The sequence below is a fragment of the Prionailurus viverrinus genome, chromosome D1 (assembly GCF_022837055.1).
Source record: "Prionailurus viverrinus isolate Anna chromosome D1, UM_Priviv_1.0, whole genome shotgun sequence".
NCBI lineage: Eukaryota > Metazoa > Chordata > Mammalia > Carnivora > Felidae > Prionailurus > Prionailurus viverrinus.
In genome coordinates, this window is record NC_062570.1 from 48,776,380 (window position 1) to 48,797,400 (window position 21,021).

Here is a 21,021-nt window from a genome sequence, read left to right on the forward strand (position 1 = left end):
GAGAGTGTCTGATTTATAAAATGCCAGTTAGAGAAGGTCATGGCCAGAAAAAGGAGAAGGAAGTAGCACAAAGAGAAAAGGTGTCATCTTGATGGGGATGCTCTAGATAACAGTTCACTATATCTCACTCTTCCAGAGCTCTGCCATTTCAGCTTTTCCTGAGTTTCCATGCACATGTCACCTGCAGTAGCTCAAATAAGTCTCTCTGCTCCTTGCAATCAAATTTCCTTGCCAACAAGATTTTGCTCAATTAGCAGAGGGAACATTTTATCTTATTCGCAACCATATATATGTGTGTGTGTGTGTATACATATACAAACAATACCTCTCTCTGGGCCTGGTACAGAGTAGGTTTTTGGTAAATATTTATCAAATGAAATGAATGAATGTACAAAGGAACAGTAAAAATGATTGAAATTCCATTTCATTCAGTGGGAAGAGCAGTAACTTCCATGACTTCCCATCACCAGTGGATATTACACTTGTACTCAAGACCTATATACCTTCTCAAATTTGTCTCCTACTCAAGCCTTTTGTAAACTTCCTGAATGGGACATGTTTTTAGATTCCCTTTAACATTGCATGTGCTATGTACTTATGACCACTTCCTAGAAACCCTCTTTTAACCCGCCCCAATCCCTACTCTATAAGGCAGTTTCTTTCATGTTTTCTTAGTTTAGGAGAATTCGGTGTTTTCAAGCCCACTGTGTCCACAGTCCCATTTACAATTTTGCACCACACTTTATTCAACATTGTAAAAGAAAGCATTTTCCTATATCATTAGAATTTTTTTGTGAATCTTTAATGGCTAAACAAGAAACTGTCTTGTGGGTATATCTTACATTTTACATCTTTTGTCTCCTTTTTGGACATTTTGATTATTTACTTTTGTTCTGATTTTTTCTTATAACAAACCACAATGAGTTTCTCTCTGTGGAACCATGTGTCCACATTTTTATTTTCTTATTGGGATTGCACACTACAAGTAGAATTGCTTAACCAAAGGGCAGGATTACTTCTAAAACTTCTGAAATATGTTGCCAAATTGCTTTCTTGAAATGTTGTAAGGGAGTTTAACACTCCATAGCACCGGCAATATGAGTGTCTGTCTCGCCATGCCACAACTAAATTGTGACTTACCGATTTTAAAATCCTTTATTATTTTTAAACAAGCCAAGGGTGCATAGCATTTAATTTGCATTACTCTTATTCCTAGTGAGGTTAAACATTTATGTTTGTATGTCTCTTTGTCATTTGTATTGTTTTAGTGATTGGATGTCAAATGCCTTTGTCTATTTTCTATTGAAAATTTAGGATTTATCTTACTGAATTGTAGGAGCATCTTAAAAATACTGATAAATGTACTTGAGAAGATGCTCTCCCAGCTTATTGCTTGTTTATAACGTCTTATTTTACTTCAGTGGTTTTAAATTTTTATGTAGTCAACTCTCTCATCTTTTATGCGATTTCTTCCATCTATTTTATGCTTAGAAAATTCTTTTCCATCAGGATGCTAGATAACTATCATAGATACATTTTATCATATGAATTAAATTAAAAAGAAAAAAATATTTAAAACTAGATTTACAAAAATATAAGAATATAAACACTGTGGTAGGACGTAATGAACCTTAAATAATTCAAATCTCAAAAGCCTTTGGTCTAGCCATGACACTGACTGTGTGCATCTTAGATAGTATTTGTTTCAAAATCTTTCAGAATGCCACAAAAATACTGTAGCTGGACACACTCACCCAATACCAAGATATGGTGAGTCCTGTCCTCTTTGGAACTGTACTTGTTATACACACCATCGTCAAGGTCATCAACTTTCAACTTCTTATTTCAATAAAACACTGAATGAACCATTTATAACCCACAGTCATGAGAGAGCCCAACTTTGTTGAAACCCAACAATCTTTTGAAGAAATAAAACACCTTAATAATTGAAAACTTTCAAAATGACTTTAAATGGTGCAGCTTGGGCTCTCCCATTTCTCTCCTCAATAAGCAAACGTAATAAAATATAACTGAGAGTGATGTTAATATAGAGAAAATCATGAAGTGATCCTACTTTCTGTTTTTAAAGGTATATATTTATAGATTATGGTACATAGACTATTGCTAATAACAAATTACTTATGTCCCAATGATTTGACATGATACCACAGCCATGAATCATACAGGAAAACAGTTCACTATGAAGGTGCAGCTACAAGTTAGAGTTGGAGATGATATCTTGTTAGAGACAATGAAAATAATTGAGAAGTTCAGGTGAAGAGTGCATCAACCCGAAGGGCTATGATTGAGGATCAATTACCTTTCCAATATCAGGAGCAAAATGAGTCTTTAGAAGGCAAAATTATGCAGTGCCTTTGGTGATACTGAAAACCACAGATTGCTACTATTTTGTTTTACTCTCTTGTATAGAATCCACAAGACATTAACCAGCTAATTGGTAGACTACCTGATAGGAGAGCCTCATTCTCAGAGGCTAGGCAGTCCTGTGCACGTAAGTGCCTGAAAGTAATAATTGAGACAAAAACAGAGAGTAAAATGGTGGTTACCAGGAGTTGGGGAGGGTGAATAAGAGTGATAGTATTTAAGGGTACAACCCTGTAATGAGTGGTAAATAAGCCGTAGAGACCTAATGCAAGGTATAACGAGTATAGACAGTAATAGTGTACTATAATTACATAATGTGATAAATATCACTACATCAGTAATCACATTACAGTATATCAATGTATCAGAGTAACACATTGTGCAAAATGTTACATGTCAAATTTATTTTAAAAAATAAACAACAATAAAGATAATATTGGCTACTATTTGGTAAACTCACAGTGAGTCCCATGCACTGAGCTGGGTGCTTTATGTTCATTCTTTGTTTCTCACACCCGGCTCAAGCCAGCATTACTCTCCCCACTTTACAGATGAAAATGCTGAGTGAGGGTCAGGGAAGTTAAGAAACTACATTGGGCCACCTGGGTGGCTCAGTCAGTTAAGCATCTGACTTTGGTTCAAGTCATGATCTCACAGTTTATGGGTTCAAGCCCCATGTCAGGCTCTGTGCTGACAGCTCAGAGCCTAGAGCCTGCTTTGGATTCTGTGTCTCCCTCTCTCTTTGCCCCTCCCCTGACCACACTCTGTCTCTCAAAATAAAGGCTGAAAAAAAATTAAAAAAATAAATAAATAAATTGCAGACCACTGAAGGTAAAATTGGAAAAGCCATGGTGAAACCTAGCTCTGTTTCTTTCCACTCACCACACTGTTTTGTAATAACTTACATCTATGTATAATTTTACAGCTTACAACTTTGTTGGTATACAGAGAAGGCTTTTTAATATCATTAAAATAAAGAAGCTATGTTTTAGAAAAGTTAAGGAAGTATAATGCAAATAGGCATCTACTCAGAGGCAGAAGTCCTGATGGTACTTATAATTAGGTGGATGAAGGGGCTCTTACAAACGATCTAGACCAATTCATTCCCTGTATCTCTCTATTTTATTCTTTAAGCTGTGATAGCACCTTCACCAAATGGCTAATATTCTTCTTCTTGCTGCTCAGTGTAAGAGAAGTCAGTCTCTTCTTTAATCCTTCTCATTATAATGTCCAGTTTACCTGCTGGGCCATGTAGTTCACAGCCTGGTTCTGTATTCTCTTTTATCCCCTAATTTTAGGCTCCCCACAATTTTGTCCTTAAAACCAATTATCCCAGGCCTAGAATTCAATCCTTTTTTTTTTTTTTTTTTTTTTTTTGCTTACTTCTCCAATTCCTTGGCCCCAAAATACTGTATTGTATGTAAAAGGGGACATGGGGCACCCTTGTAAGGTTTAAAAAAAAAAAAAAAAAAAAACCTTTGCCTCCAAATTATCCCAAGTAATATACCAGATGCTTGAGCACCCAAGCCCTTAGCATTCCAGCAGCCATCATTATATGGTGTGGTTCTGTGACCTGTATAGAATATAAGCCTGGATGCGACCTTTCCATTTAGAGCTGCCAGGGAAGGCCACAGCAGGATAAGGGTTGGAAAATCTAAGCAGTTTTCAGATTCATCTATATCATTCTATATGACAGATTTATGGTTAAAAGCATTCAGATATATAACCCAAATCCTTCCTACTGCAATTTTAGACACTTTTTTTTTTTGAGAGAGAGTGTGTGCGCAAGAGGGAGAGGGGCAGAGAAAGATGGGAGGACAGAGGATCACTGCCGTGAGCCTGATGTGGGGCTTGAACTCATGAACAGTGAGATCATGACCTGAATCTAAGTTGGCCACTCAACCAACTGAACCACCTATGTACCCCTTAGACTCTTCCTTTTAACTCTAGCTCAGGAAAAGAGAATAAAAAGTACCAGTCTTTTTCCCCACCCCTCCCCCCCACAGATTTGTTTCATTCCTATGACAGTACCTCATTCATACATTCTTACAATCAGGAAAGCTATATAGAAACAAAGATAAATGAGATTTGGCCCTGATCCTCTGAGAGCTAATAGTCTAGAGAAGGAGGGAGCCCTGTGCACCAAATATAACAGTATAATGAGGGAAAGGCCATGCCTGAGACGGCTATTGGGTTTTGAAAGCAGTCTCTTTAATGGAGACTGGAAAACTCAATAAAGTGAGTCACTGTTACTGTTATTTCTAAGGGAACGAAGTCGTATCCATTTGAACTACCTTCAGGTGCTATACAGAGGAGTATTCACAATACTCCATTCACAATAAATGTCTCTGATATGGAGTTCTGACTAGGGTGAAGCAAGTAAAGTACCACATCAGGCACAAAATTTAAGGGGGCACCAAAAAAACTCTGTAATTAAGATAATATTTTAATGCTAGGGTGCCCGGGTAATTCTGTCGGTTAAGTATCTAACTCTTGGTTTCAGCTCAGGTCTTGATCTCATGATTTTGTGAGTTGGAGCCCAAAGTCCAGCTCTGTGCTGACAGAGCAGAGCCTGCTTGGGATCCACTCTCTCGCTCCCTCTCTGCCCCTCCCTTGCTCACATTGTCTCTGTCTCTCTCAAAATAAATACATAAACTTAAAAAAAATAATTTTATGTAATATTTTAGGAAATAAAATTAATGCAAAAGAATTCATAATGAATAAAATTTTAAAGACAGTATCAGTTAGGTATTGGTCTCAGGTACTCTCGAATCACATACGGGGTAAAGGTTTTATCTTTGTCTTTGAGTGGCATAATTTGAGGTGATCTGAAAAGGACAGTAAAAACAAACAGAGTGCCTGCTTTATTTTTACTCTTTTGATTATAAGCAAGAGATATGATCTAAGCTCCCATAAAGGAATATGGTGGGAGGTGGTAGTTGATTTTCATCATACAAGTAATATCATATGGGAGCCAACAGAGAAATTCAATAGCATGAGCCCTAATAAGCCCCTTAGACAGTAAACCCAGATTGTTTTCTAGATTCAAGGAACCTCTAGACGCTTTGGCAACAAAATTTGGGAAGCTTCAGTCTGGCTCGCTATAAATAGTGGACACAGCTGCAGCTACCCTCTACACGCTACCAGCTGATAATTTCTTTTTCTGCCCCTTTATTCACATTTAATAGCAGAATCCAATGGGCCTAGGCTTTTTTTTTTCCTCCCCAACCCTAACCCTGCAGGTCCTACAGGTTCTAGATGCAAAGGCAGAGTCACACTCCAGGTCTAAGCGCTTCCGCTAAGTAAGGGACTGAATCGGGTTGGAGTCAATGGGGCAAATGGGAAGAGGCAGTTGCAGACAGGGTAGTTTTTCTTAGAAGAAGGTTAGATGAAGCACCTCTGTCTATACCATCATTGTGGATTAACAATTGAAAATGCCAAGGAAGCTGAACACATAGCAAGTGCTAATGGACTTCAGAGAAGACAGGTCGCCAAGGGCCAGGGGTGCTAATTATATGCTATAAGAGCCTGCAATTATAAACCCATAGATATGCAAATAAATGCTGATGGCTGAACACTGGAGACTGCAAAGCCATTTATCTATGGCCCTGATAAGTGGACAGCAAGATAAATGATTTGTTTATAAATTCACTTAGAGATTACACTAATATCTCTAACTACTTTTCCCCTTTTCTGGGGGCATTAACAGAAAGAAGAGAAACAGGAGGTGCCTCAGATTGAATTTTCATATTCATTACCTTCTGACCTAGGCAACTTTGAGGTTTATAATAGGATAAACAGGCTCTTTCAATTTGTGACTGGCTGAGTTACACTGCCTGAAGTCATTTCGCCATGGCACTTCTTCACTGAATAAATGTGAAGTGATGGTGGCATCTGTTCCTGCCACCCAGATTCCAATAACAGCTCATAACCTGGTGTTTCTTGTCTGTCTGGTGGAGAGGTCACAGAGAATATGCACTGCAGGGAAATGCTAAGAATGTTGACTGCTGGCATTAAGACTTCTGGACCCCAGTCCTGAGAAGTCTTCCTGGAGCCCTGTGCCTGTGAGATGACTCTTGTGGGAACAGCAGGCAGGCATTGCTGTGACCAGGCTTGCAGGTGTACAAAACCTGTCCCTGGAGATGGAGTGAACCATGTACACCAAGCACTTAAAACTGCCAGTTTCTGACACCATAGGGGTTTCTGTCCTTCTGGATAACCTGTGAGAATTAATGATGGCCCAAGATTTTAAATGTACGTAGAAGATTCAGAATAACTTAGGACTTCCTTGAAAGAGCCAGAAATACTTTTTTTTCATTTCTCTCAATGGAGAATGGTTTAAAAAAATCCATTTATTCAAAGAAAGATTTCTCAAGTACCTACTGTGTGCCATTTCCTATGCTCAGACTATAGCTTATAGCACTTACTGGGTATGTACTGTGGCCTATATAGTACATAACACATGGTAGAATCTTAGGACAGTAATGAATCTATAGGCAGAAATCTTCCAATATGAACTCAATCTTTAGGCCACTCGAAAGGACATTCTCACTGCTATTTTTAATCTGATTTTGTGGTTGCAAGAGAACATTGTGAATATTGCAAGAAGGTTCTGTCAGGTTTGTCAAGTGTTTTGTTATGTTTTGACGTTTTTCATCTACCCATCTTCTGAGATACCAAGTCTTCTCACAATTAAACTGGATTTGAAATGTCTACTTGATAGCCATTGACTGAACAAAACATGTAAATACGTAAAGGATGAAAGACTGAACGATAGGTATAAATGAGCCTGCATTATCAGTAGCTGTATCTCTGCTTTGATCAGACTTTGAATCATGAGTAATTAAGCCTGGGCAAGGAATCAATCCACCACAAAAAAATTCTGGAAGTGACTGCAGGCAAAGATAAGAGGTCCTTTTTTGAAAAATCAAGTTATCTAAGCCTTCCCCCGACACCAAATCTACTAAATATGTGAGTCATGAAATAATATTATGACTATAAAATGATTCCAGAAGTATATAGGTAAAGGTCTTAAGAGTTCAACACTGGACAAGGTACAGGACCTTGTCTTGAATTTATTGTAGTGTTTAGGGAGTAAATTTTTTCCTCTTAATTTACTTGAGTATAATACATGTAGGATTTTTTCCTTAATACATATATTTAGCCAGCTTTGATTCTGATAATTTGTTTCAAAATACAGTTCTACTGAGGTGAAAGGACTAGAGAAAACTGGTAACATCATTTTCTTGATCTGTCAAGTCAACAGCAGACTGAGAACATTAAATCAGCCCTCCTAGGCACAATGTTAAGTGAAATGACATCATCATGAAAATATTTTATGACCTAAAAGAAGTCATCAGTTCCCTTATTGTTATTTAGTTATTTATTTTTATTTTTTCAATATATGAAGTTTATTGTCAGATTGGTTTCCGTACAACACCCAGTGCTCATCCCAAAAGGTGCCCTCCTCAATACCCATCACCCACCCTCCCCTCCCTCCCACCCCCCATCAACCCTCAGTTTGTTCTCAGATTTTAAGAGTCTCTTATGCTTTGGCTCTCTTCCACTCTAACCTCTTTTTTTTTTCCCTTCCCCTCCCCCGTGGGTTTCTGTTAAGTTTCTCAGGATCCACATAAGAGTGAAACCATATGCTATCTGTCTTTCTCTGTATGGCTTATTTCACTTAGCATAACACTCTCCAGTTCCATCCATGTTGCTACAAAGGGCCATATTTCATTCTTTCTCATTGCCAAGTAGTACTCCATTGTGTATATAAACCACAATTTCTTTATCCATTCATCAGTTGATGGACATTTAGGCTCTTTCCATAATTTGGCTATTGTTGAGAATGCTGCTATAAACATTGGGGTACAAGTGCCCCTATGCATCAGTACTCCTGTATCCCTTGGGTAAATACCTAGCAGTGCTATTGCTGGGTCATAGGGTAGGTCTATTTTTAATTTTTTGAGGAACCTCCACACTGTTTTCCAGAGTGGCTGCACCAATTTGCATTCCCACCAACAGTGCAAGAGGGTTCCCGTTTCTCCACATCCTCTCCAGCATCTATAGTCACAGGTGTGCTCTCTCTCTGTCTCTCTCAATATACATACATACATATACATACATATATATATACACATATATATACATGTATATATACATGTATACATATACATATATATATATATATATATATATATATATACACAGTGCTTAAGAATAAGGGAACTGATCAATGGGAAACAAATAACCCAGTGATCAATTCCCTTATTCTTAAGCACTGTGCTGGCAGTTTAGATCAGTTTATATATATATATATATATATATATATATATATATATATATATATGTATATTGAGAGAGACGGAGAGCACACATGTGCATTTATAAGTAAGGGGGGAGAGAGAGAGAGAGAGAGAGAGAGAGAGAGAGAGAATCCCAAGGAGGCTCCACGGACAGCACAGAGCCCAATGTGGAGCTTGATTTCACAAACCATGAGATCATGACCTGAGCTGAAATCAAGAGTCAGATGCTTAATGGACTGAGCCACCCAGGTGCCCCTATATATAATATTCTTTAGTAAAGACACAGTGAGTTCTCTAAACAGTCACAGCCTTTAAACAAAGCCAGAAAATAGAGTTCTGTATATTCTTCTGTGTATACAAAAGGTGACAGATGTACCTCTGACATAATTGTATGTATCAGGCCCTTATGGTAGACCCTATCTATAGTTATCTCCTTGTTTTAGATTATCATTCTTACATTTTTCAGGAGTATATCTGTTAACATGAAATCCTGTTTATATAACAAAAATACGACATGAGCATAAACATATTTTATCTCACATAAAAGAAATCCAGGGTAGGAAGTCCAGAAGTGGTAGGTTATTGCTCGCTATCATCAGTGAGTGACACGGTGACCATTATGCTCCACTGTCTATGTTGTTTCTTTTTATCCTCAGGTTGCTTCATGGTCCAAGATGACCATTGATGCTCCAGCTATTATATTTAGGCTCTAGGTCAGTAGAGGGAGGAAATGGGAAAGAGCAAAATCACAGGGGTCCTAGCTAAGTCAGCTCCCCTTTAGGCAGCTATCAGCAGAATCCCACACAACACTTCTGCTCCAGTTACCTTGGGCTGAACATTTTCCCTGGGCCACATTTATTTACAAGGAAGGCTGAGAAATAAAGTTTTACTACAGGAAAAGTGACTAGTGGAAAATTGGCTTTCACTTAATAAGAAAAAAAAAGAGTAAATGGATGTTTGGGAGACAATCCAGCCATCTCTGCCACAGCAACTCTTATTGTAGAGTGGAAAATTTGGAGAGTGTCAGGTCTTCTTGTGCTAACTTACACAGAATAATTCCCAGAGAGCTCATACACTCCTCCTCCTATCTTATTTAATTGATATTTATGCATTTTATTAATACAAAGTCTTTTCAAGATGAGGCTTTGTGTGGATAACCACATTTTTGGTTCAGACAAAACTGTGATCTCTCAAGCCAATTTTCTTTTTTTTTATGTTTATTATTTTTGAGATAGACAAAGACAAAGCACAAGCAGGGAAGGGCAGAGAGAGAGAGAGGGAGACACAGAATCCGAACAAGGCTCCAGTTTCCAAGCTGTCAACACAGAGCGCTACGTGGGGCTCGAACTCACAAGCAGTGAGATCATTACCTAAGCTGAAAATGGAGCCATCCAGGGGCCCTCAAACCAATTTTCTTTATCTGACTGGCATCATGGGTCTCTCTATCTCTAAAACCCTCAGAAACATACATAAATCTTCATAAAGCTGAGCATATTAACAAAGCAAAACAGATCCTTCTCAAAATTCAAGAACAGTATCGGATCTGACTGTTTTAAAATACATATTTCAGTGGATAAGTATCTTTCCTTTTACAGCACTTCACATAGTGTAAATTACTTATAAAAACTGATAAAAAAAAACCCACTTTTTAAGAATGATCTTGCAGCTGCTTTTTTTAAAGTGCTGGTGTTTGTCATTGTGAATTGTGTGAACTCTATATAATTGATAAACAGAAATTGACAAACTAGGTTTTTCTGAAAATGGAACACTTGCCTGAACAAGAATACATACTGGCTTCCGTAAATGTAATTTTATTAGTCACTGGGATAGAACAAGCCAACTTCATTATAAAGCACCTGATGTTACCACTGGGATATAGTTATTCTGAATGACAAAATAAGCTTCTGGATTACTCCTGTCCACTCCTCAGCCCTTCTACAGGTCAAGGCATCTCCTGTATGTCATGGAAGGCATTGTGTTAGGGAAGAAATTAATTCTCTAGATAGTGCATCTAAGCCATGACTGGCCCACAGTAATGCTATAAATTAGGTAAAGTTTGTTCTTAATGCTGTGCTTGTCCTCTTTTCTCCCCTGTTCTGTTCAGGAAGTATTGACTGAGCAACTATAAGATATTAGGGACCAGTTTGAGGTCTGGATCTACAGAAACATGGACTGTGCCTTCGCTGAGTTCACTACATACACTTCCCATACCTTTGCTTAGGGATAGGGCCACCACTTGTCGTCTCTGATGTCTCATGGCCCCAACGGGCTACTCTCTCCTTCACCTGGGTCTGGCCCTGTGGACATTGCCCTGTTTCCTATCCTCCTCCTTACCTTCCCACTCAGACTTCTGGATAGTTCTTCCATTTACATTTGGATCTTTTAATTCTTACCTTAAATGGAAGATATTGGTGGCAATATCAGACCATGTGTGAGAGTGTGGTATAGGGACGCCTGAGTGGCTCAGTTAGTTGAGTATCTAACCCTTGATTGGCTCATGTCATGGGCTCACATCATGATCTCCTGGTTTTGTGGCTTTGAGCCCCATGTTGGGCTCCACACTGACACTGTGGAGCCTGCTTGGGATTCTCTCTCTCTCCCTCTCTCTGCCCCTCCCGCATTAATACTGTCGTCTCTCTCAAATAAATAAACTTAAACAAAATATTTTAAAAAGAGTGGAGTATGGAGTTATCAGATTTTTTTTTTAATAACCAAGCACTTTATGCATGTAGTACATGCATGTTTGGCTAAAGTTATAGCTGAAATTTATCTGATCTTACTATGCATGTTTGTAACAACTAAAAGATGTTCCAATTTTAGATAATGTTTTAGTGTCCCTAGATTAATTCATTTAATAGAAATTTTACCAAAGTGATTATCCTTTTGGTAGAAAACTCTGAAATTGTTGGGGGCAATTTATGAATAAATATATAGAGGAATCACTGAGATCATGTAAGCAGTTAGATTTCTAGGTAAAGCCAAGCTCCACACCCCCCAAAACTGCAATATAAGTATGCCAAGTTTTCTCAGTTTATTCATTTGTATATGAATACAAGAAATATTTATGAAATGTGGACTGACTCTATTTTAAGTGGTTAACAAAATAAATGTAGCCTCCATTCTCATAAAATTTAGTGTAGTGAGAGTGATAATAATAAATTAAATGCAACAAACAAGATTAGTTCATGCTCAGAAAAAATATTATGAAGTATGAACAGGGTGCCATGACAAATAACAGGATATCCTGACCAACGGGTTCAGGAAGGTCTCTATAAGTTTACAATTAGGATGAAACCCAAGTTTTAAAAGGAGCCATGTTAGAGAATCCCAAAGTTTGTTATTTCAGACTGCATTATCCAAAATGGTATGGCATTTATAAATTGGCTTTGACTCCATTGACGTATCTGGCATATGAACTTTCATCATGCCCAATGTCAGCCAAAGTTTTGATTTCTAAGCAGAGATACTGTTTCTTAAAAATACTTTTTCTCCAAGGCTAACAAAGCCTAAGGCTCTATCTGGGGTGTTCCTTTTTGCATATGGCGAAATGCTGCTAACCGCACAGTTGTTTGGTGCGTGTGCTAACCGTACATCTCTTTCTCTTCCTCTTGTATTACCAGGCCTCCGGAACCTGTTTACAGCACTGTGAACAAACTGTGTGATAAGCCTGCTTCTCCCAGGCACTATTCCCCTGTTGAGTGTGACAAAAGCTTCCTTCTCTCAGCTCCCTACCCCCACTACCACCTAGGCCTGCTCCCTGACTCTGAGATGACCAGGTACTGCATGTGCTTCCTCACTTCATCTTCTCGAATTGCATGTGCTTCCACAAGGATGAATGGGTAGAATCCACCTCTGCTCACTTCTCTTGCGCGTGACATCTTCCTCAGTGGAGAGATGTTCTGCTCCTTTGGTGCAATGGGAGAAATTAAGAACATTGCCTTTTTCCCCCCCTGGTGTGATCACAGAGCACTCAGACATGATCACATGATATTCCAAATGTTCTTGGTTCCCATGCATTTTTAAAAAGGTATTAACTATATTTTTCCAGAAGAATTAATTTTGGAATTTAATTAGTTCTATTTTACTCATACAGAAGCATAAAAGAGCATGTACGCAGTGCATTTTTTAATAATGTTTAATAAGCACTTACTATGCTCCAGGCATAACAAAGCCTAAGAAGTAGGTACTGTTATTGCCATTTAATATTTTAACAAAAATATTAAATTAATACCACTACTCAGTTGACTCCTTAAGGCATTAAACATCTTGCCCCAAACTACAGAATTAGCTGGTTCTATCTAACCACAAAGAATTTTAACCTTTATGGTATGTTACAGTAGGTATTTACCACATTCTCTTTATTTAGTTGCTACCATTTTATATAAGAAAACAAAAGTTTAAAGAAGTTAACTCGTTGCCCTCAGTATGATTTTGCAAATAAATGCTGAGTTCAGATTTGACTTAGAATGTTTTGAGTCTTTCCACAACTTTGTAAACAAACCATCCTAAGTCTAAAGGTAGAGTATGAGTCTGCATCAGTATTCTAAAGTATATGTATGCTAAATAAGAAAACCTCATCTTTACACAATTGTCAAATTCCCAGAGAGAGGACAATAATAAAAGGAGAATCTGGTGTTCCATAAGGTACTTCCAATTCTGTTTAAATCAGGAGATCTCAATCATGATGTTCCTACATATAATGAGGTGCTTATCTACTTATGTTCTCAGAATACCTTTATATGTCTTCGTAATACAATTAGGACTGTGAAAATAAGCATTTTGGAGTAATTCAAAGTGCAAATGGATAGGTCAAGAGGGTCTCCTTAGAACATCATCTCTGGTTTTTTGGTTTTTGTTTTTTTCCAAAGAAAAAGTTAAAAGTCAATTATTGGTCTTTCTAGAGCAGTTAAATAACAAATTTAATTATACATAACATCTCTAGACACACATGAGAAAACATATTTTTGGCTACATAATCAGCTAGGGCATTTTCACTAATTTGTAACAATTAAAGCCTAACAGCATTTAAAAATGCTTTATAAATATTAATTAAATCTTCTTATATTTTTAACAAATTATAAACAGTACTTCTTGATACATTGAACCAGACAATTTTGATACGAAGAGGGCCAAGATACTATAGCCATAGGGAAGTGAGAAGGTACGCACGCACACACACCTACAATAATGACTTCCTGGTATTTAGGCATCTGTAATCAGCTATGCAAAGTCTGCTACCACTTACTGAGCTCTCCTCTGTGCCAGGAATTTTGTTAAGTACTTCTTAAGATTTATTTCTTGTAACCCTGATAGTCATCTTATGAGACAGATGTTATCAATGTCTTCATTTTACAAGTAGGGAAATCGAGGCTTGGAAATCACCTGACATGCCCCAGATCATCTAGGACTAAGTGGCAGGGCTGGGATTCAAACCCAGGGGTTCATTAGCACCTGCATCAGCATAGGCCTGATGGCAGAGACATTGTTGCTTGCTGGAAAAATTCTCCACCCATTTAACTTTTTCTCTCCTTTCTCTATTTTTATCCTGCCTTCTCATCTCCCTTCTGACTCAGTGTCAATGGATCTTTTTTTTTTTAATCCATGCTTTTTTTTTGATAACCCTAAAAGTTGCATTTCTTGCATCCTACTGGAAATTTTGATGCATCCCTCTCTTAAAACTCACCAATAAGCAAATTGCAGAATCCACCTTTTATGTAGATCTACCAGATATAATTCTTGTTCAGTTTACTTTCTGTAATTTATATTATGAAGACTATGGGGTTTCTTTTTGTGTTTTTCCCAAATTGAGATAAATTATGGTATAATGTGGAATGTGTCTTTTTCAAATTACATACCTGCAGTAATCCTATATACCAGTCTCCAACCCTCACCCTCCATCACCCCACTGGGAATTCTATTTTCTAGTCTAATTCTGTCCCCTTCTTTTTCCTCTTCCTTCTTTTTTCTTTCATAGTTTATCCTTCATTTTAAAAAAAAAAGTCACATGCATTTACATATATAATCATCTACATATATATACATATATGCACCCATTTTAGTGGCATTGTCATCAATACACTGACACTGAAATTCTTGACTTCACCCCACTTTTCTCCCCTTTCACACTTACCCAACTCAGCAAATGGCACATTTACCCATCTCATTATTCAAGCCAAAACTTGAGATTCATACCTAAACCTTTTCTCCCTCTCACCCACCAATCTGTCTTCAAGTCCTATTGATTCTACCTCCAAATGTATCTCCAGTCTATTCACATTCCTCTACGTCTATTTCCACCACTTGAACCCAAGCCTCTATTATCTCCCACCTACATACAATAAATAGCCTCCTAATTGGTCTCACCATTGCTGCTGTTGTCCTCCTGATTTATGCTCAGTGCAGCCCAGGTGATCTGTTAAAAATACAGATCACATCTCTTTCTCTTCTTTTGCATTAGTCTAAAATGCAAAGTCACTAATACAGCATCCAAGCTCTGCATGACCTAGCCCTTGCCTGCCTCTTAAACATCTCATTTCACTCTTCCCTTTGCTGATCACACTATTCACGTTCACAAAATGCACTAAATCTCTTTTTATTTCAAGTGCTTCACAAATGCTCTTTCCCCAAACTGAAAAGCTCTTCTTACACTTTGCCTTGTTAACTTCTGGTCATCTTAGATGGAAGCTTCAATTGCACTTCCTCAGAGAAGCTCCCTGAAAGAGAATATCTGGTCCCTATTATATTGTCTTCCTTTTTTTTTTTTTATTCATAAGACTCAAGTAATTTATAATTATACGTTTATTTGTATGATTTTAAAACCAAACTCCCATCTCACACTCTGTGCTGCAAGCTCACTGAGTGGAATTATGTCTGTTTTGTGCACTGCTATCCCCCTAACACTTAGCACAGTGTCTGGCACAGCAGCAGCTCCAAGCTATCGAGCAACTAAATAAACATGGAAACAAGATCTGCAGACAAGCAGACAGATCCCTGTTTTGGGAACACATCATGGTTAAAGCTGTGCTTTACTCAGGTCTTACTGGATACATAAAACAACCCCAGGAGTGAATGAATCTATGCATGGGCACAAATAAGAGCAGAGTAGAGCTCACTTTGTGTGAGCACTTTCATCTTAAATTATCTCAATGGTCAGTATATTATTAATGCATTAGGTAACTGTTCTTCTTGAAAACTGAGTAATTCCTTTCAGAGATTATAGACTTCCTCTGCAATGGAAAACACCACTCTGAGCACATGTTTCTTGAAATGCAGCCTTTAATTCAAGGGGAAAGTTTAAGATTCTAGTTCCATTTATGACACCATCGCTTGCTTTTTCCTCTGTGACCTTAATAATCTGTAGAATCTCAGAGGTACATGAATACTTAGAATTAGATAGACAAGCTCTTATTCAACTCTATAATGATAAGGAACTCAAACCAGTATCTTCATGAATGTATATCTTCTCTACGTAGATTAGAATGTATGTTACTATCATAGATTAGAATGTGAGCTAGCCCTGTGGAAGTTAGCATGTGAAACCACCCTTATTATGTGCACCAGCTTAATCCCTAATCAGCATTCAGAAGAACAGAGGCCAGTCAGCAGAAGCAAGGGGAGCCAATCATCTCTATTCTGTGCATTTCAATAAGAATACCCAAATTTTCAGCACTTTGATTTGATAGCAAACATCCAGGAATGAATTAATTGTATACACAATTACTTCTGTAACATCATATAAAAGAAGACAGAGAAGTTGAAAAGGAAAAGTCTATAAACAACTTGGCAAAGTGTCAGCTCCTAAGGCTGCAGATTATATTTAGAGTAATTGACTTTTCAGACCTTATGAAAGCAAGAAACAGCCAGAGCCTGGAATCAAACTAAAATTTGGAGCTCTATGAAACACAAATTGCTGTGGGGCTTCTGCTTATCCAGTACATCTTTCTCTTAAAAAAAAAAAGTTTTTGATGTTGTAATTGGTTTTTCTACTTGGGAGAATGGTAAATTATTCAGCTTTTGATATTCCTAGGGCAAGGAGAATACTATTTTTGTTTTCTCAATACATATGGCACATTTTCATTTGTCCTTTCACACAGGTGGTCCTAATTATTGTTGTTTTGTAGTTAGTTGATATACAGATACTTAGAACAGATGAAGACTAAAGTATATTGGCAGATTTGGAGTAGGAAGTGGACTCTGAGATATTATATGATCATAACACATCTTCACTCATTGAAGATTATATATTCATGAGATTTCTACTAGGTTCCAGGCATTATCCTGGATGCTGGGGACTCAAAGGTGAATAAGATACCATCCATCCTTTTCCTCAAACAGTTCAAAGACATGTAAATGAAGAAGTCATTGCTGTGCATTATGATGTATATAGGCTAAAGGCTCTCAGTTTCTGTAATGTTCCTAATCTTAAAGTAACTAAAATCAGACTAGAGTAAGAGGTAGTGATAGAACAAGCATGATCTTACACTGTCCCTTCTGCACACGGTGCACATACACACAGAAATGTTCTCCACTCATACCTTGTTTTATCAATTCCTGATATTTGTAAGAAGCTATTTATGGGAAACTTACCATTACCTTCTCAGTGGCCCATTTGCAAATCTAGCTTATAACTACTTTCTACAGAGCTTGGAATGCATGTATAAGTCACTCCCTTTGTAGAAAAAGTTGGCAGCCTCAAGCCATTCCCAGCCTTGGAACATAGAGCAGTATCTTTGTCTCTCAAGACCTCAGCCATATGTTATGGTGGCCCGCCTTTGGCAAGCTTTCTCTCCTTGCAAAATCATAGAAAATTTATGTGGGCCTTTAATCTTTTAACTGTCTCGAAGTCTGTAAATCCAAAATCAGATATAACTTCTAGATATAATAATGCTATAATAGAAGTACACGAATCTCTAAAGGTAGAAAGGGTAGGAACTATCTAACTCTGGCTCTGATTTTAAAGTCTTCGGAAAGATACTGAGCTCCTCAGTCAGCGAGGGAAGGAGTGTGTTCAAAGTAGAAATGCAGCCCAGAGTTAAGCCCCACAGTGTATAAAAGTACACTGCACTCTGGGACTCATGGTGTTACCATGTGGCTGAGGGCTGTTGGATGGGTCTTGAAGTTTTACAGTTCACAGGCTGCTGCAAGGGCCTTACTTGCCAACCTGAAGATTTTTGACTTTATCCTGCAAGCAGTGAGGAGCTGGTTGAAGAGACTTAAAACTGAGCAAGGACATAATTTGATTTGTGTTTTTAGAAAAATCACTCAGTCATCTGTGTCTGAAGGCAGTGAGATTAGTTAGCATACCCACCACAGTTGAAATCATGAAGAACTAACCTGAATCTGTAGAGAGAAACATAAATGGATTCAGAAGTATTTAACAAATGAAATAGGTGGTACTTAGTGATTGACTGTTGCAAGGGCAAGAATTTTCTGGCTTGGGCTATTCACTAGCTGATTATATCACCTCTTCTCAGACAGTGAGCACTCTTGTGCTCAATAAATGTATTTTTTTCACAATAAATGTATTTAAACGTAAAACTCTGTGGAAAGAAACTCAATGGAAGGAAAGGAAGGCAACATATTCTAGAAGGTCTCTTCTCTGTAGAAGGAAACTCAATGGAAGGAAAGGGGGGCAAAACATTCTAGAAGGTCTCTTCTTTGAGGTGGTGGCAACCTGATGGCATTGGGGAGCTGGGGAAATATGTCCAGACTGTCTAGGTTTGAGGCCTTCCTTTGGCCATACTAGTCACTTGGATGTAGCTAACCCCTTCATCTTTCTCAGAACCCCATTTCACTCATCAGAAAGGGGAGGATAATTCTATCTGTGCTGTTCTCATCATAGGATTATTGTAAGGATCAAGGTAAATGGAGCAAGTGAATTTTCATCTAGGCACTATCTACATTAGTAATTATTAATTGTTTCCATATGCTCATTCTGTTTTCAAGCCTTTTGCTCATCTATATTTATGTTTAGTGCTATCACAAATGAGGTGAAAAATATTTGTTGGCATAGGTAAATCCCCTGAGACCATAAGATAGCTGTTGATGCTGATTTTATCACTCTTAGCAGCAATCCTTCTTGTTACCATAGGCAAAGTCACATATTTTTCCTTTTATTAATACATGTATAGGCTCCCTGTAAAATGTGGCATATGTCTAAAGTTATATGTGACTTCATGCTTCTATGAGATAATTTTCCTTTTTATCTACTCAGGTAGCAGTATCTATCCTGCATGTGCCTTTTCAGGAAAATAGACAAAATAACCCTCTCTGAAACAGATTAGTAGCTAGACACTTTACAGATATACCTTATTGTTTCTTTTTTTAAAATTTTTTACATTTATTTATTTTTGAGAAACAGAGTGAGACAAAGCGTGAGTGGGGGAGGGGCAGAGAGAGAAGGAGACACAGAATCCGTAGCAGGCTCCAGGCTCTGAGCAAGCAGTCAGCACAGAGCCTGATGCTGGGCTTGAACCCACAAACTGTGAGATCATGACCTGAGATGAAGTCGGATGCTCAACCGCCTGAGCCACCCAGGCACCCCATCTCATTGTTTCTAAGAACCCCAACAATCTTGCAGAGTGTGGGTTTTGATCTAGTTCGAGGAGGGGCCAGGACTCTAACCAGGGCACGCCCACACCCAAATTTACGCTCCCACGGAGGCTTACTCCCTCTCTCACACGCACACTGTGGCTTCACACTCGGTTCTCCACATTGCCTATGCACTCCACCACCAATCTGCAGATCCTGAAAGAGAATTGAATGAGCAAAACCTTAAGAGACTCTTAAATACTGAGAACAAACTGAGGGTTGATGTAGTAGTGGGGGAGAGGGGAAAGTGGGTGATGGGCATCGAGGAGGGACCTGTTGGAATGAGTACTGGGTGTTGTATGGAAACCAATTTGACAATAAATTATATATATGTGTGTGTGTGTGTGTGTGTGTGTGTGTGTGTGTGTGTGTATACACACACATATATGCAAAAATTAAAAAAATAAAATAAATTTTTTTATGCAAAAAAAAATTTAATCTGGGAAATAGCACCATAAAAAAAAGACACTTAACAAATCATTGACCTTCTTATGCCCTTAAAAGGCTGATATAATCTTAAAGAATTCTTAACTTCATTTTTAATTAAAACCTGGAGAGGAAACCCTCTGGGGCATGGCTCATAAGGCACAGCCCCTTCCCGGTTTATGCAGCAGCTTCTTCAAAGGCCTCCACTGCCTTTTTGAAGTAGGTGATCACTAAGTCCAATTTGAATTAAGGAAAATAAGGGGAGATTAATTGACTCCCACAAAGTTACAGAGGCTGCTCTTCCCACATTTCATGTTATAGCTTCTTCTTTCCACGAAGTGATATATGCATGGGTTCACACTGGAAAAAAGCACCCCTTGCTTTGAATTTAAAGCATTCTGTATGTAGATACATTTTTTAAAAACATGCCATTTATTGTCGCCCTTCACTCTTTTTTTTTTTTTCATTATTATTGTCAGGGAAGAGACGTTCTTTCATTAAGAATTCAAAAGAAAAGTTTTTAAAGTGCATTTAAAATTACATTATAAGTGTAAATGAGGGAGAAAAGCAGAGAACTCACCCTGTTCCAAAAGCTCTCATTTACTCTTTATAACACACCCGGTCGGTTGAGAGTAGGAGGATCAGAAGAGCTGGAAAATGAACCCAGATTGGTTTGATTCCAAAATCCCTATTCTGTGATATCCAAATAACTCTGCATTGAAACAATCTAGTTGCTTTATAAAAAAAAGCCAGATTATTTATCTGAGATGCTATGAATATTTCCCCTTAGTTTAAGTATGTATTTTTTGTGTTTGGGGAGCAGTCTTTATATTTTCTTTTGTAACCATTATGTTATTGAGTAGCAATAAGAGGTTGAAGAATACGCATAATTTCTAAAGCAATCCTTTCTGGAGGCAAAGTAGCTGTGAGAAAATGCTGTGCAAAATCACTATAGCAACAGATTATAGGAACTCAGAAAGAATCAAGGGAGTAACATTAAGCCTTAACACCCATGGTAGAGATGTTAATTAAAACCACTAACATGTAGTGAGTACTTTTATGTGCTAGACACTATTTCATATTTTTGTATGTACTAACTCATTTTATCTTCACAAAAGCCTATGAGGTAGGTGTGATTATTCCAATTTTATAGAAAAATTATGGTGCATATTTTGGCAAATGCAAACAGTGGGATGAGTTAGTTGCAACTAAGCACATCAGGACCTAACATTTAGAACGTTAATTTTATTAGATGAGATTTTTTGTTTTTTTCATTTACTTTTGCATTCCCTGTGCCAAAAATGGTTCCTGGCAT

At 37.8% G+C, this 21,021-nt stretch overlaps 1 protein-coding gene across 10 annotated transcripts in view; it reads left to right on the forward strand.

Moving 5' to 3' along the window:
- Positions 1-21,021, forward strand: part of DLG2 (discs large MAGUK scaffold protein 2) — a 2,044,734-nt gene that overhangs the window by 1,582,869 nt on the left and 440,844 nt on the right. For 6 of the 10 annotated variants that reach the window (XM_047877315.1, XM_047877320.1, XM_047877323.1 and 3 more), the window contains one exon: positions 12,311-12,466. The exons of the other annotated variants lie outside the window; for them this stretch is intronic. In XM_047877315.1, coding sequence (XP_047733271.1) covers positions 12,311-12,466 — 156 coding nt within the window. The remainder of the gene's footprint in view (positions 1-12,310; positions 12,467-21,021) is intronic. 10 annotated transcript variants of the gene reach the window in all.